Genomic DNA, 17046 nt, shown 5'->3' on the forward strand with positions numbered 1-17046 from the left:
GGTCCGGCTTCGCCGTCTACATTTGTGGTTCTTCGAAAAATTTTATTTCGAATAATCTCACCTCAGCTAGGGGCCGGCTTCGCCGGCCAGGGGGTAGGGAAGCGCCCCACCCATTCCTCGGAACGGCTACGCCGTTCCTCGTTCAGAGGCGGCTTCGCCGCCCAGGGGTTGAGTGTGCCCCCCCGGGGCTACCCCGCTTAATACTCGGAATGGCTTCGCCGTTCCTCGTCAGGGGTCGGCATAGCCGCCCAGAGGGCAAGGGCATTTTGGAACTATTTCACCGTTTTTCGTTTAAGGGGCGTAGGGAGCTCACAGCGGCTGCGCCGCTTTAACGTCGGGGCGGCTTCGCCGCCCAAGGGTTACTGAAGCTCCCCCTCGCCTACGCCAGTTACTCCTCGGAACGGCTTCACCGTTCCTCGTAGTGGGGCGGCTTCGCCGCCTTGGGGATGATGAGCCCCCCGCGGCTGCTCCGGTTAGTCCTCATAAATGTTCCTCTCCACCGAGAGGGGTGCCCAGGGGGATTAGGGGGTTTTCATGTGTTATACATGCGGTCATCAATCGTCCACAATTATCATGTGGCGATGATTTTAAAGGGTAGTGCAATGCGGCGTAATAGTGGCGACAAGTACCCATAAAAGAAGACTTAGTGGCAAGTTTTCATTTTTTGCGGGGGGTTCCAACGGAATACCGGGGGTTTTATACGTGTGAGAACCAGTGTTCACAAATCGTTCTCATAAATTCCGTGCCGATAAGTCCTAGGGGTCCCGAACAGTGGCGGAAATCTGACGATTCTTTTACCCGGTGAGGCGATTTATTACAAAACTTTTCTGGGAGGTTTCACGGGGATATCGGGGGTTTTAATAAGTAGTAGAGGCACCGGCTAAATTGTGACGAAAACTACTCGGAAAAGCGACTTTAAACTTTTTTTATTTTTTTTTCGGCGAGGTTTCAGGAGTTGATCGGGGGTTTTCTGGTATGTTTTCCCGTATGGTTTACGGTGGCCCGCCCTCCACAAATATTTCGGATCTAGAGCTCAGAGGGGACGGGTAGTGCGGCGTAATGTTTGCGAGAAGTTCCCAAACAGGAGACTTATGGCACATTTTACATTTGGGGGGGATTTCAGGGGGATACCGGGGGTTTATATGTGTGTACTGTTGGCGGTCACCATCCGTTCACTTAAATTCCGTAGGGATGAGTCGTTGGGGTAAGAACCAGCGGTGGAATTGTCACGAAAAGTACCGAAAAAGTAGACTTATTGGCAAAACTTTATTTTTTGGGGGGTGTATGTGGGTTTACCGGGGGTTTATAGGTTTTATGACTACCAGGGGTCATCAATTGTCCACATCAATTCCGTAGCGATGAGTGGTAAGGCTTGGAAAAGCGGCGGAATTGTGATGAAAAGTACCCGAAAAGGCTACTTATATGCAAATTTTAATTTTTTAGGGGGTTTCAGGGGGTTTAAGGATGACCTTATCATATGGCCACATGCATTTACTATCATATCTAAGAGAAGTGTGCCCTATGACATCCATATTTCGATAGTAGTACAATAAAAAGTAAACTTCTCCCCGGAAAAAAATAGTAGTGTCCGCCATTTTTATTTTGTCGCTGTTATATCGACTGCAACATTTATTAAATTCTTACATATTCGGAAACCATATGCATAGATGTATGTAATTGTGGAGTTTAAAAGACATCGGTCGGGAAAACATTGAAGAAATCTTGTGTCAATCTTTTGAAAATCGCAATTTTCGGTGATTTTGGGAACTTTTTATTTTTTTCTGGAAAACCATGGACGACGAAAGAAAATTGTTACCTACATATCGTAGACGATGTTATAAGCATATATAATATTCATTTTCAGTATCCTACAACAGCTATTACGACGAGGGGAGAGGGAGTTATGAAATTTGTTTCGAAAAAAACATTTTCGGACGCCATTTGTGCGGCAATTTATTTTAAAATTATCTAAGACCATTACATATTTACGTGACTACATTAATCAGCTTTCAAAACGTACATAAACTATCCGCGTGGCACATACCGTTCACGCGCAGTAAAATAAAAACCGAAATACCGTCCCCGGGAAAGGCGCGATTTCGGCCATTTTGTCGTCCTAGCCACGACACGTGGCGGAAACTTCCGGTTTTCGGATTTTTCCTTCGGAGGTTTCCTGGTATATTTTCCCGTATGGTTTACGGTGGCCCGCCCACATCAAATATTCCGGATCTAAATCTCAGAGGGTACGGGTAGTGCGGCGTATTGTTTGCGAGAAGTTACCAAATAGGAGACATAATGGTACATTTTACACTTAGGGGGGATTTCAGGGGGATACCGGGGGTTTATATGCGTGTACTCCTGGCGGTTTCCAACCGTTCACATAAATTCCGTGGGGATGAGTCGTTGGGGGCGGCTGTTTAGTCACGAAAAGTACCCAAAAAGTAGACTTTTATGAAATTTTTTATTTTTTTGGGGGGTGTATGTGGGTTTACCGGGGGTTTATAGGTTTGCACTACCAGGGGTCATCAATTGTCCACATCAATTCCGTAGCGATGAGTGGTAAGGCTTGGAAAAGCGGCGGAATCGTGACGTGAAGTACCCGAAAAAGCTAATTATGTGCAAATTTTTATTTTTTAGGGGGTTTCGGGGGGTTTAAAGATGACGAAATAATATGGTCACATTCATTTACTGTCATATCTAGCAGAAGTGTGCCCTATGACATCCATATTTCGAGAGTAATACAATACAAAGCAAACCAGTCCCCGAAAAAAGTGAGTAGTGTCCGCCATTTTTATTTTTTTCGCTGTTAAATCCATTGAATCATTTATTAATAGTTCATGTTTTCTGAAAGACAATGCATAGCAGCATGTAACTACAAAGTTTGAAAGAAATCGGTCAGGTTAAAATTGACAAAATCTTGTGTTTACCTTTTTGAAATCGTAATTTTCGGTGATTTTCGGAATATTTTAATTTTTTTCTGAGTAACCAAGGACGACGAAAGAAAATTGTTACCTATGTTTCGTAGACAATATTATGAGCATATATAATAATCATTTTCGTTATTCAACACCTTAAATTAAGTCGAGGGGAGGGGAATGTATGAAATGTTTTTCGAAAAATCAATTTTTTGACGCCATTTTGGCAGCAATTTTCTTAAAAAGAAAATTACAAAATTACGTTATTACGTGCCCACATTTATTAGCTTTCAAAAAATGCATTAACAATCCGTGTGGCATAAACGGTTAGCCCGCAGTAAAATAAAAACCGAAAAACTATTCCCAGGAAATGCGCGATTTCGGCCATTTTGTCGACCTAGCGACGACACGTGGCGGAAACTTCCGGTTTTCGGATTTTTCCTCCGGATTATTTCGGGATCCCCGCAAGCCTGCCAAATTTCAACTCTCCAGCTCTTCTAGAAGTGGTCGGGAATTTGTATCCATGAGTCAGTCACCACAAGGGCTGTATATAGATGGGATGCATGCTCCTATATCGTTTAATCATGAGCATAGGCTTTTTATCTCCTCTAAATTGTGTGATATCTATGTGCCTTGAATAAGAGCGAATTTTTTCCATGACCAAGAATGAGTATAATTTTTACTAAAAGGAACGTTGGATTCACGATTTTTTTCATCAAGATATTTGCTCATACATTAATGATATCTTTCAACTGAATCATGAGTCTGTATTCGCATGGCCTTACCCTGTGGATACTGACAATGAAAAATAGTACAAGCAAGATTTTTTTGTAAACTTTATTTTTTCCAGCTGAATTACTTCATGCAGTGAATATTTAATGATGATCGTGGGATCATTATGGACTACTTAGCTTAAGAGAAAAAACATGCCTTTTCATCCCACAAGAATGGAGTTATGGATAAAAATAAAAGTCACCGTGCGTTGCACATTAGAGCACTTTAGGGGTCACGCCCAAATTTCAGTTGCTCATATATCATTAACAATTGACTTTTGGAGGCTAAAATTGTATGCAATCCCTAATCATACCAGAATGTATGACCTTGGCAAGTTTCATGAAAATAGGAGGCGGTGGTTTGCATTTGGTCAAAATATTGGTTGATTTGACATGGAATGGCCCTTTCCCATATCAGTTATCTTAAACGTTCCGTTAGTTATCTTTTCACATGACTTAATTCTGCATTACTGTTGCAGGCCATAAGAAAGTTGTCAACATGAAGTATAATATAAATCACAATAGCCTCCTTAATGTAGATATGCAGACATTTATCATGCTTTGACTGAACAAAACCAAGGCTTTGGACTTCATTATCAATGCAACTATTCCATGCCTTTGGGGCATGCTTTTGTTTAAATTGCATTGCAAAAATGCATTCTAGATGCATTCTGCATCCGTTTGATGTAAAATCTATGGTTAATGGATAGCCTTTAGACTGCAGGAAGTATTAAAAATTAAGAGAATGTTGCAATAGCTATTGAATTCCTGTGCCCATATTTATTTGTTGAAATTGAACTCCTAATCTTCATAACCCTTTTGGCAGCTGACTGTGGAGTGAAGTTTGACTACCTTTTCCAGTTCGTCCAGCCTCACTTCAAGGCCCTAAACATTAGCTTTAAGTGGGATGAGTTGCGGTCTGCACTTCTTCCCCCGCTCAAGGGAACATTCCTCGGAAGTATCACAGAGCTGATTCAAAGCAAAATATCAAGCCACCTTATCAGTTCTCTATCAGGATAAGTTGGACGTTTTCGTATATATTTCATGTATGTGAAACATTGAGCTAATGATTGAGCTAAAAGAGCCCTAAAGAGGCTTGCCCTTTAATTTTCTAACAAAATCTGCATTGTGCATACATTTCTAAAAAATATTCCATCTTATCATGGAACTAATTTATATAGAAGTCATATTGCTGTTGACGTTTTCTACTGTTTATTTTCTCCCTAATTTCAGCTTGTGATGGCTATAAACACTCAATATTTGTTTAGGTATAGAGCTGAATTATGCAAGGGGATATTGCATTAGATATGCGATTTTAAGACAGTTATTTTCATACTAATTTGTAAAATCCACTAAATTGATACAGATTTTTTGTCATTACAAGTTCAAAAGACTTATTTAAAAACCAAAATGAAGGAAATAAAAATGAGTTGCGCAGAGTGCTGTGAGTTTCTAATATTCTCTAATCAATGAAGATTTACAGTTGAGTTTTTATATTTCCTATTGCATGTTTGTTCGAATCTTGCGATTATCATAGCAAAAAATATTGCCAGTGGGATGCCAAATGTTTACTAAATTATCAGTCTTATGTGCAACAGAATATTTACTTTTTTATTTCTAATATGAGAGTAACCCTGTGATTGCTACATAATCTAAATGCATTAAAGATGGACTGGTGAAGCAGTTTATGTAATCAAAGAAAAAGTAAATGAGTAAAATTATGGACATTAAATAACTTGCGGAATATGATTTGGACACAATATGGGATAATATAAGTAAATGCATGCTACAGCATAGGAGCTTCAGAGATGAGAGGAATTATTCAGGAATTGGTAAAGAAAGCTATTATCAAAGATCGAGTTCGATAAAAAAATGGGCTTAAATAAGTGTGAATATATGTATTAACGTTTAGCTAAGGCAATATTAAATATGCAGACAAATATGGCTTTGTTAAACTGAATGGCATGATTGCATATGATGCAGTGATTCACTACGGTAGATCTCTTAGTACCTATATCTAAATCTTAAGCAACACTGATGCTCTAATACCTTGGTGTCAATAGTTCTTCCAATTTTGATCAATTTATATGTCTCTTCACTCAAGAGGCATGTGATAGTCGCCAGAGGTCTTTAAACTTTAAACGTTGGCTCCATATTTTTTCAGGAGGCATGTGCATTGTCTCAATGTTGCCATTTTCAGGAAATGCATGACAATGTCCATGAAAGAGTGGAAATTAATGTAAGAGCAAAAAGATAATTGGCAATCAAGACCTCCTGCATCTTTCACAGACATTGAAAATTTTGAGACATTGGTGAAACTGGAAGAACAAAATCTACTACCCCTGGGTTGCCACGCGAGGATGTTTGCTAGCTGCCACTGAGTCTAGCAAATATAGAGTGATTTCACTCCAAGCTGGACGGAAAAACGCCCGTCAAATCAGAAAGTGTATTAAAGTCAGTCATAAGAATCTCAGGCATACACACTTTCAACCAGCTTGAGTGGTCTTCACTCAAGGACAAGGTTTTATTACTACAGATTATCATTTATAAAGGTTATAATTCTTATATTGCTTTCATTGAGTGACACTCAACATTTTCTTTTAGCGTAATGTGAAGGAGGAGAATGAAGAGCTTCTCAGTGAAGAGAATTATCCTTTATTTAACTCGCACAACATATCTGGAATTTCAAGTGAGGCTTCAGACCCTCTGGCAATTGATGACTTGGTGAGTGCACTTGTGCCTTGTTTAGCGCAGTTGTACTGTGATACAAATCTATCCTCCGTGGAACATTGCTAACATTATTTAGCAGAAGCGCATATATATAAGGAATGGAATTACTATCTTAGATTATAATATTTCTAAATTGCGAATGAATCATTAGAGTATCTATTCAATGATAACAAATGGTAAAAAGGGTTACAACAATGGCAGAGTTATTGCTCAATCCAGAATGAACGTAATTCAAAGGCTGTTTCTTTGTTAGAGGAAATGAGGAAGTGTTGATTACTGTGAATGTGTGGAAGAAAGTTGTATTTTGTAAAAAGAAATATGTCTGTGAAAATTTCAAATTTGATTTAATATGGTTTTAAATTCAGTTTAAGTTGATAATTTCCTAAAATGATGCTGATTCCTGTGTTCATTCATGGTTAATAAGTTGATTCTTACTTTCAGCCTATGTGTAGTGAGGATGAAAAACCGATTGATAATTTGAAAATCACCAAGGACTCCACGACCAAGGCTCCGGGTGAGTGCACTCAAAGGCAATTTGCAATTTCAGATATTCATGGAGAGATTGTTGCAACTTCTTTGAAGGATGAAAAAAATAAGTTAGTCATACATGCGTAATTTTTGTTTACTTCATTTAACATGTCTTTAAATATAAGAGAATATATTTCTTTACTTTGGGTAGTAACTGATTCCTAATAACGTAAAATTTAATGTATTCTACTTAATTCTTATAATTTATTTTAACATTAATATAAAGTATACGTTCTTTTAATAAAGAATATTTAGTTTTGCTGAAGTTTATCAAGTATTTAACTAGTTCGGCCATTGGCTTGTAAAATTTCATTTTTGATTTAGTGACATAGAGCATTTATTGCTGTGAAAGATTCATATGCAATATCCTCCTGAATTGAGTTGCGGAGTAACCGGAAAGTTTGTGTGGAAATATTTGACGAGTGATAAAATAAAGTGAAAGTGAAAATATTGCACCTATCTAAGACAAGGTTTTTTTCCCTCCTAACTCCTGCAGAAAAGAGGGTTCCTCTTACAATCGAATGCAAAATTCTCGACTTCAATCGGGTTGCATAATTTTCGTCAGAAAAAATTATTGATACCAGAGTTTGTCACCTAATATATATAGCTCTACAACGAAAAATCAACGTCAAAAATACCTGAACAGTAATTAAGCTCATTTAATTTTGTGTTTAAGTGAAAAACTATTGCTATTTTAGGCAGCAGGTGAAGCGTGCATGTCAATCAATCGCCGGTTGCACTTCTGCCGTGTCCGCGAGATCGCCTGCTTTACCCTGGGTTCGGCTCCATTCAAGTTAGAGCTTGATGAACTTACAAAATTTTTGTGTGATTGATTACAATTTACCTAAATTTTAACCAGAGGCGGATCCAGGATTTCTTTCTGGGGAGTGGGGAGCACAAGCAAAGCCGTATCCAGGATTTTTTTCTGGGGGGGGCACAAGGATACCCCATGATACAAAACGAGCGCAATGATAATGTGACGGTATTCAAAATCTTGCATATTTTTTAAGTGTCTGGGGGTGTGTGCCCCCGTGCCCCTCCCTAGATCCGCCTAGGATTGTAACGTTATAGCCTCAATGCCGTCGCGATATAAACTGCTACAAAAGTCGTTCCATTTATTTTCCAGAGCAAAAGTATGAAGGGAACATGATTTACCTCTGATTAGAGAAATCGATTCAGTTTTGGTTTCAGAGTATTACGATAGCAGAAAAAACAAGTCATTACACTGCCGCTTTCAAAAGAAAAGTTATGCGGTTTAACCTCGATCTATCGTTCCCGCATTTATCGTTCGCCGTTTCTGGTCCCAAATAAAGTTCCATATAGACAATGTAATTTTTTCCCGCATCTATCGTTCCCCTAAGTATTGTTTCTCGCATTGATCGTTTGAAGATTGCGGTTCCGACGCATAATTTTCCCGCATCCATCGTTTGACGAAAATGAGACGATATAAATACAATGTGTCATTTATGGCTAATAACGGCAAGCACATAGTTAGAATCTTCCCAAGGGATGGAACTACCATTGGGAGAAGCTCAGTGCCGTGGGAAAGTAACATTAGCGCATTTCCCAGGATCCGTTATCCCCCTCCATTCAGCATTCGCCTCCCCCCTTCTGACGCTTTCCTCTACTACAAAATAAAAAAAAGTCCCAGCTCCCGCAGGGATTGTATTACGAAGACCTTAGCTTCGAAAAAAATATCGAGTTACACGAGAACAATAGAAACGTGTTTCGCGCTCCACCCTCTTCTCACCCACTGACCATTTTCAGCCTAACTCCTTCAAAGTTCCCAGTTCCTGGAGGTCAACTGCTGCATGAGTCACCTGTTAGCCCAAAAGGTATCTAAAAATGATATTCAGCAATTGCTCTTATGCTTCTATTAGATTGAAATGTTAGTAATTTGCACGTAATTAAAAAAAGAATGAGACCAAACACGACGTATTTCTAACGCTATTTAAGCATTTTAAGAAAGGAAATAGTTGAAAAAATACAATGGTGATTTCTGGCGAAATTCGATGTCCTCGTAACTGAGCTACTCGGCAGTTAATTCGGCATTTTGTTCCAAAACATGATATCAGGTTGTTATCAGTTACCAATTTACGAGCTATACTATAAGTCTCACTTGTCAGAGTTACTGACGAAGGGATATCTTCTCAGGATTTTTGTTTCTCCCTACTAACAATTCGAATTCATCTGCTCATCTTGCACTACGATAGTTAGAAAAGAATGGGTATCTTAAGGGTAAAAAATTTCATGACGCAGTCATATGGTCACGCTTCGCCCTCTGCAGTATGCTCTGCGTACCCCCGTGCGCGATAGCAACAGTTTCGAACTTCACCTCGGACGAGTGGTTCCCTACTTTCCTGGGTGGCTGTACTTCGAACCAGTGAGTGTTTTCCATGTGGGTTTAATAAAGTCAGGTTTCATTTTCACTAGCTTAGTTTTATTCGTCTTCGGACCATGGCCCCTTCGAAGAAACTATTGAGAACTTTAAGAGATGGACTGAAAATAATTGAACATGAAGAAAAGAATCAGGGCTATTATAGATGCGCGTGAATATTGCAGAGCGCCTGGGGTTGTCCGCTAGCACATGACGGTGGGGGTGGGGGTAGTGTGAGCTACCTGGAGAAAACAAGTAGAGATATGAAGGCGAAGATCCAGATGGGCGTGCCACTGACGATTAACGCAACATTGTTCACGCTTTACACACCACCTCAATTATATTAAAAATATATTCATTGGAAAGGAACAATTCAAGTAATAGACTATTTTTGGCGTTCGTCATCCATCTCACAACCAGTCACTGTGCCGGCGAATGAGGTTGTTTTAGGCACAACATGCACATTGCTCTCGAGAATACGTGTACTGGAAATGGTGTTTGATGGATAAGAATTTTTACATCAGACTGAAATCCATATTAGCAGTGTAAACGCCAAGTGAAGAGCAAACATTTTTTTAGTGAGGTGGTGTTTTTCTTCAGAATTTTGAAAGAGATGTGGGTCAAATCAACAATATGACATATGTGTCTTGATAAAGTACTACTACTTCTGTTATTATCTAAAATGTTGTGTGAAACCTTTTATGAATATCTTAATTACTCGCCAAAATCCTAAGTTTCCTGGGACACAGGAAATCTAGCAAAAAATAAAGCATTGATCGTTTTTCCGCATTCATTTTATAATCACATCGTTATTAGGAAAAATATTTATCTCCTAGTGGAGTTCTAAAAAAGGATGGTAGACTTAGAATCGTGTTCGTCTTAGATTTGTGCTAATACGTTGTATGAAATTGTTTTTCGATTTATTATGTTCTATAAACAATTTTCATAAAATATTTCCCGTTAAATAAGAGAGAATCAATTTATTATATTCTGTAAACAATTAAATAAAATATTTTCCATTAAATAAGAAAGATTGGGGTGGGGGTAATTCGGTTACTGTGCAGTAATAACAACGTGCGCAAAAAACAGTCTCTCGGCGAGGAATTAAAAAAGGACCTCGGGTGTCCGGACGGAAGAAGGTCCGAAGGGTATTCGGCGTACAGGCAAGAGCGCGGTTGGGCTGGTCCTTTAGTCGGCCCTGAATTTTGCGAACGATAGATCACGTCATAACTGATATCACTTTTCACTGCGGCGTTAGCATTCACGGCGTTTGCCGCGTGCGTTAATTTTCTGTTGATATACGGCCAGTGATTTTCTTATTGTTGGCTTATTAACGGACCGTGAATTTAGCGAAATTATGACCGTGAAAACCTGAAAAAAACCGTGAGCACGTGAAAAATAACAGTGAAAACCTGGAAAAAGCCGTGAATTTCATTATTCAGGTAGAGTGGGAACCCTGACAGTTTCCTGTTATATTTCTGAAGAATTATGATAGTAGGTATGTAGTCCACGTTAGTTTTTCTCTAGTTATCGAAGGTTTCAGGCCAATAGTTTTACCCACCGATTCATGAGCGGTAAAACCTTGCCATTATCTTTTTCATTGAATGTAAGCATTTTGTCACTCAACCCAAATTGGGTGCAGAAATTATAAGTGTGAATAAATTGGTTTATAGAATATCTTATGACTGTATGGTTTTTAGTTTTCATTAGAATATTCTAGTTGCTTTTTACATTTTGCTTTATAATTAAACCCTTTGCTCATTGCCTGTATACCAGTAGTCAATTCACAACTTAATTTCTTTATACATTGAATTGAAAAGCTTACTAATTGAGTGATTCATGGTGGATGTAATCCTTTTTTTCACCAAAAAGTCCTTTGAATTATGAAAGAAAAATGCAGGAACTGTGGACTCTTTTGTGAAATATGCTGTATTGATTGCAAAGTAATTAATGAAAAATATTTACTTACTGGAGTCATAAGACGTAGCTGCTGAAGGCATACTCATATGAAAAATCTGGAGCAATTAAATCATAGTATTACTTAAGTATTTAAATATATGTTGTTCTGTTTCATATGTGGATAAAGAAAACACTCAAAAGTTTAAAAAAAAAACATTGGTTTACCTTAAAGCATTCTGAAAATGAAAAAATATTTGCCATTGTTAAAAATCAACTTCAGGAATACAACAATATGTATAACATAAAGTCACTAAGCAAACATTTTTGTCTTTTTAATGAGCAAATTTTTAAAGATCCCTGATTTCGTCTTTCTTCAGCAATTTTAAGCCAAATATGTGATAGTAATTGATGCCTGCTTTTCCATTTCAGACAAAATTGTAACAATACTGATATGACAAAAAAAACACACCTTTTCTTCTTGTATAGAACCAGAAAAACTATTTATTGAAGGGGCTAGGTCTATCTATCTAATGTTTTTTTTAAATAAGGTCAATGGGTCCTATGTTTCCTGTATGACTATATAAGTTGTGATTGGAATTTCTTTTCTAGGACCGTCAAATCCTGACAAAGTGCTGATGGAAACAACATCAACTTCATGTATGCTGAAGGAAATACATGTAAGGATTGGTCTGAGCTATGACTGTATTGATTCATCAGCCTCAGTGACAGGCAGTCAATCCAAGACTGTAGCATCCCATGCAGGGGAAGGAAGGAATGTGATAGATGAAGAATTGGAAGAAGGCAGTGCTCTTCATGTTGATAATGTAACATCCCACTCAATTCCTGACAATGGACAAAGTTATACGAAGAATATTCCAGCGTCTAAAAACAGTGGAGATGGAGCCACAATGTCTTGTTTTGGGGATAGAGGTGACTTTGATGAACCAAATATCACGGACACCTTTACAGTCATAGGGGAGAACCACAGAATTGAAGATGAGACAGTCATGAGAGGCAGAGGAGAGGTAGAAGAGAATTACTTAATCAAAAATCCTGGGAACAGTTACGCAATAAATGAAAAGCTACATTATTGCTTCAACTGCAGATATGGATTCAACACCAAAAATGATCTTAACAAGCACGTGGAAAATCATTGTCATATCAGCAATTTGAATCTTGATGCAGAATCATCAATGAAAAAAAACGAGTCATTCACAATCCCCGAATCGAGTGAAGAAAAAAATAATTCTTGTGAGTCATACTCCTTAAAGACATTAGAGGGATTCAAAAGGAAAAGACACAGGCCGATGCAAAAAGTAAATATGCCTGTTATAGAAATCGGTGGTGGAATAGGGTTGGAGAAATCTCTGGGACGAGAGAGAAGTATTGATGGAGATGGGAAACCACACCCAAAGAATATGTCCTCAAATTCCACCTCTTGTGCTAGAAACCTCCAAAATCACCCGCTAGGAGGCACGAAAGGAGGGCCTTTCAATTGCAGTTTGTGCAGTAACTCTTTCACTCTGAGAAGCAGTCTTAACAATCACATGGATACACACATAGGAAGAAAACAGTATCCATGTACAATATGCAGCAAGTCTTTCATTAATAGTTCTTACCTCACTCGACACCTGTGTACACACTCAAGAGAGAAATGTTTTTCATGTAATGATTGCACAAAGTCTTTCTCTACTAAAAGCAAACTCATGAGGCACTTTCGTACCCACACAGGAGAGAAACCCTATTCATGTAACGACTGCACCAAGTGTTTCTCTCGAAAGAGCCATCTCATGGTACACTTGCGCAAACACACGGGAGAGAAACCTTTTTCGTGCAATGGGTGCACGAAGTCTTTCTCTAGTAAAAGCTACCTCACGATACATTTACGTACACACACGGGAGAGACACCTTTTTCTTGTAATTATTGCACAAAGTCTTTCCTTGTAAGTTCTGCCCTCAGTAGACACATCCGTTTGCACACGGGAGAGAAACCTTTTTCTTGTAATATTTGTGATAAATCTTTCAATCAAAGTTCTGCCCTCAGCAGACACAAGCGTATACACACAGGAGAGAAACCCCATTCTTGTAATATTTGTGATAAATCTTTCTCTAGGAAGAGCAACCTCACGAAACACATACGCACACACACACAAGAGAAACCATGTTCATGATTAATATGATCTTTGTGATCAAGGAGTCATACACTTGCATACACACAGGAATGAGATATTTATCTTACAGATTTTTTCCAAGTGCTTTTCATTTTTTACCATTTGGTTGTCTTTTCTGTTAGGATGATGCATATATGTTTTGACACATCTGTGACGTTGAGGGTCCAGTGCTGATGTGAAGTTATAATATAGGTATCTGCAGTATTTTTGTTAGGGATTGCATAATTTAGCCTAAATAATGATAATCCAACTAAGAGAAACTATGTTAATGAATGTAGCCTTGTGACAAACCTACTCAGGTGATTTCAGAAAATTATTGTTATGCATGTTTGTTGTACTTAATTGATTGGCAAGCTTGACAACTTTTGTTTCTATGTATTTTGGTAATTATTTATAAAATGACTGAAAACAGAAGTAAAATAGTATGAATTAAAATTTTACGTATTGGAAATGAATTCCTTCAAGGTGTAGAATCCCACACCCAAGGTGAATTGTAACACTACAGTCCAGCCGGCGAGAGTTGTCCGATGACAGTTCAGAAGGAGGGGCGGAGAACCCTTCGCCAGCACGGTTTGCAGCCAATCGCTGTCCCCCAAACGCACCTCACACCCTCGCCTAGTCATACAACGTTGTCACATGCATGTGAAGCACTGAAACAAGCCTGAACCACCAAAACAAGCCCTCTCTGCGAATCGCCAAAACAAAGGATTCTTCCATTGCAACCTTCACGCTCGTCGTCCCTTCTGGCTGCTTTCTTCACGGAACCCTTTTGTTTAAATGTGATGAGGACGTTTCCCTCTCTTACCTGGCAACCTTGCCCCCTACCCCTTCTAGCTGTCAACGGACAACTCTCGGCGGCCGGACTGTAAGCCTAGGACTAACGAAGTGGACCAAACACACATTGGGCCCAAGGTGATGGCACAAGATAAATACAGAACGCAGTGAACTAATAAGAGATGTATTGTATTTCGTTCGCAATAAGCTGACCCTTCTTGACATCTTAAAGATAGTACGGTTGAAGAGGCAGTGATTTTTAAGACCAACTTCGTAAACTCGCTGGCCTAAAACAGAATTTCATCATTATATATTTTTTAACCTATGTTCGGTAACCTTAATTTACCACGGTGTGTGCTCCGTTTTACTTTTGTTTTTTGATGTGTTTGCCGTAACAGAGCCATGAGGTTTTTTTCTGAACCCCAAGACGCGGCGAGTGGATTGAGGGGGAGAAATTCACGGTGAAGGGGTTTAGCTTTTACCCTGACCACTGTGGCGAGGCAATTGCGTTACATCAGGATAACAGCCAATCGGCAGTTACTGGCAGACGACAACAAACCATTTGGAATTGTTTGAATCTAAGCATGTCTTTGTCTCAAGGTTGTCATGCTTGTGGATACGGAGCCCAAAAAAATCCTGATAGCCCGATCAAATTGCATTCATTTCCTCAGAATGGATATTTTTAAGTACAAAATTAAAGAATTTTTTTGTATAAGTTGTCCATCTAACGATTTGATCGTTGGATTATTCTTCCTCATATGAAAATCTACTAGGATCGGTAGCATATTAATTGCGTAAGCTCGGTTACTCTGTTAGTAGGACCCGCCCGCCTTTGTGATGGTGCGGGGCTCCTCCTCCCCTTCCTTCCTTTCCTATCCTTCCCCTGGAGGTGTCGTCGGGCTCTCATCGCGGCAATGCCTCCATTCCTTTCTCTGTCCTCCCCCTCTCGAGAGGCACGGGCGTATAAGTCACTGGCTTGGTTCCCGGTCCTCGAGTTGTATCCTCGCGGGGCCCGCCCTGGGACCCCCCGAATCCACTGTATAAGTTGTCCATTAATGCATTGAAATCCAGTAGGGGGATACGGTGGTTCCGCTGTATGTGCCTGTCCTTATAAATCACTTTCAAATTTGATGAAGCAATCTGTTTTGATGTGAAATACCATTCTTAGTATATAATATTCTTATTCTCTACTGCATACAAGCCATCTGTGACAAGGGGCTTCCGAATATTATACCGTTGGTTAATTTTTTCTTTTACTATCACGGCAAGAGAATGATCGATTCTTATGGATATCACATACGCCTAGCTCCCCGGCTAAATTATTAATATCCCACCCCGCTGTGCTGAAATTTCAGCTAATAAAAGCAATCGGATTCTAGAAATAAACTTGACAATTTTAAAATATGAGTCCTTCATATGATATTTCAACATAAAAGGAAACCAAGTGAATGTGTATCGTAAAAAAATGCTTTGTGTTGGGACACCGAAATAACTTGATTTAACCCTCATATGGATTCTCTGCGCCTTAGCGGCGCTCGTGGTTTTAAAAGTGGTTTAAAAATTTTCCATTTTAATGGATCATTCTGAAATTTTCAGTAGTCTATTTTTTCTGCCTTCTTCGTCTACGTATAAAATTTTGTTAGCATAGTGTCGATAGTTTACATTTTATAGTCCTCTAATGGAAAAAGTTACGTCGTTGGATTTTCGGCGCCGCTGCGGCGCTCAGTATTTCCTCGTCGCTACGTCATTGACTGCACTCCCAATGCTAATGTCAAATCATTTATGTTTCGTATGAAATGCTATAATATATTTATTATCATATTATTTATATTTTTAAACATTATAAACAAAATGAAATTGTTAAACAAAAGGAAAATTTTACCATACCTATTTTGCTTTCTATTACAGCTAAAAATCAAAATATTTTCCTTAATATGATGTTCATTGACAAAACTTCATCTTTTTACAAAATTATTCATAAAAACTTATGGCTAGTCAAAGTTGTTTTCTCATGGGCCGCCGACTTAGTTTTGCTTGGACCGAGAATTTCCTCATCGTTACGTCAGGGTCTGCACTTTCAACGCTAATGTCAAAGCAATAATGTTTCATATGAAATTCTATAATCTATTTTAATCCTATTATTTAATTTTTAACTTATAAACCAAGTGAAATTGTTTAACTAAAGGAAAATATTACAATACCAATTGTGCTTTCCCTTTTAGCTAAGAATCATTACGTTTGCTTCGTTATAATGTTCATTGGCAAAACTTCATCTTTTTGTGAGAATTATTCATAGAAACTCATGGCTATTCAAAGTTGTTTTTCCATGGCTTCCGACTTAGTTTTGCTTGGGCACCTTCTCCGCTCCGCGTCCACGTTACTGCCGTGGTGATAGTCAGCTTTGGGTAAATACTAGAGTGACTCTGTTTAGAATTACTCCAAGCAGCAATTCTAAGAAAAATTTAACACAATGCATTATCCGAATTCGTAGAATAATGCTTCCTCACCGTTGTGTGAATATTTCTCGCTGAATGAGTAACTGTAACTTACCAAGAGATTCAGAAGTTTCACCGACTACCGTGAAGAACACATCGCACAGTTATTGTTATATGTCTTGTATGTACTTTTCATTCGAAAAAAATCCCTTTGCGGCTACGATAGTCTATACAAAATTGCTGGCGTTTATATAGCTACTGATGACGTGACAGTTTACCATTGAGGTGAAATCAAGATAACTACCCAACTAATTACGTGAAAGAAAATAATTTCTCTTTCCTGACGATGAGTTTAGACTTTACATGGTAAAAATCGTTTCATTATGAATAGATGAAAAGACAATTTACCATGAGGTGAAAATTTGTAAACATATATCTCGTTTC

General features: G+C 38.6%; 1 protein-coding gene across 1 annotated transcript; it reads left to right on the forward strand.

Annotated features, from left to right (window-relative positions):
• Nucleotides 1-6024: 6024 nt before the first annotated feature.
• On the forward strand, nt 6025-13822 carry LOC124172238 (zinc finger protein 436-like). The gene is made up of 3 exons (XM_046551657.1): nt 6025-6412; nt 6860-6932; nt 11832-13822. Exons 2-3 carry the CDS (start codon nt 6863-6865, stop codon nt 13391-13393), a joined length of 1632 nt encoding a protein of 543 aa, XP_046407613.1. The 5' UTR covers nt 6025-6412; nt 6860-6862; the 3' UTR covers nt 13394-13822.
• The last annotated feature ends 3224 nt before the right edge of the window (nt 13823-17046 follow it).

This window comes from Ischnura elegans (assembly GCF_921293095.1).
Source record: "Ischnura elegans chromosome 13 unlocalized genomic scaffold, ioIscEleg1.1 SUPER_13_unloc_1, whole genome shotgun sequence".
Taxonomy (NCBI): Eukaryota; Metazoa; Arthropoda; class Insecta; order Odonata; family Coenagrionidae; genus Ischnura; species Ischnura elegans.

Excerpts from the sequence above, each read along its gene's own strand:
- LOC124172238 (XM_046551657.1), top strand. The coding sequence starts at position 6,863 with ATGTGTAGTGAGGATGAAAAACCGATTGATAATTTGAAAATCACCAAG. Across the intron at positions 6,933-11,831 it reads CTCCACGACCAAGGCTCCGG|GACCGTCAAATCCTGACAAA; the intron begins GTGAGTGCACTC and ends TTTCTTTTCTAG.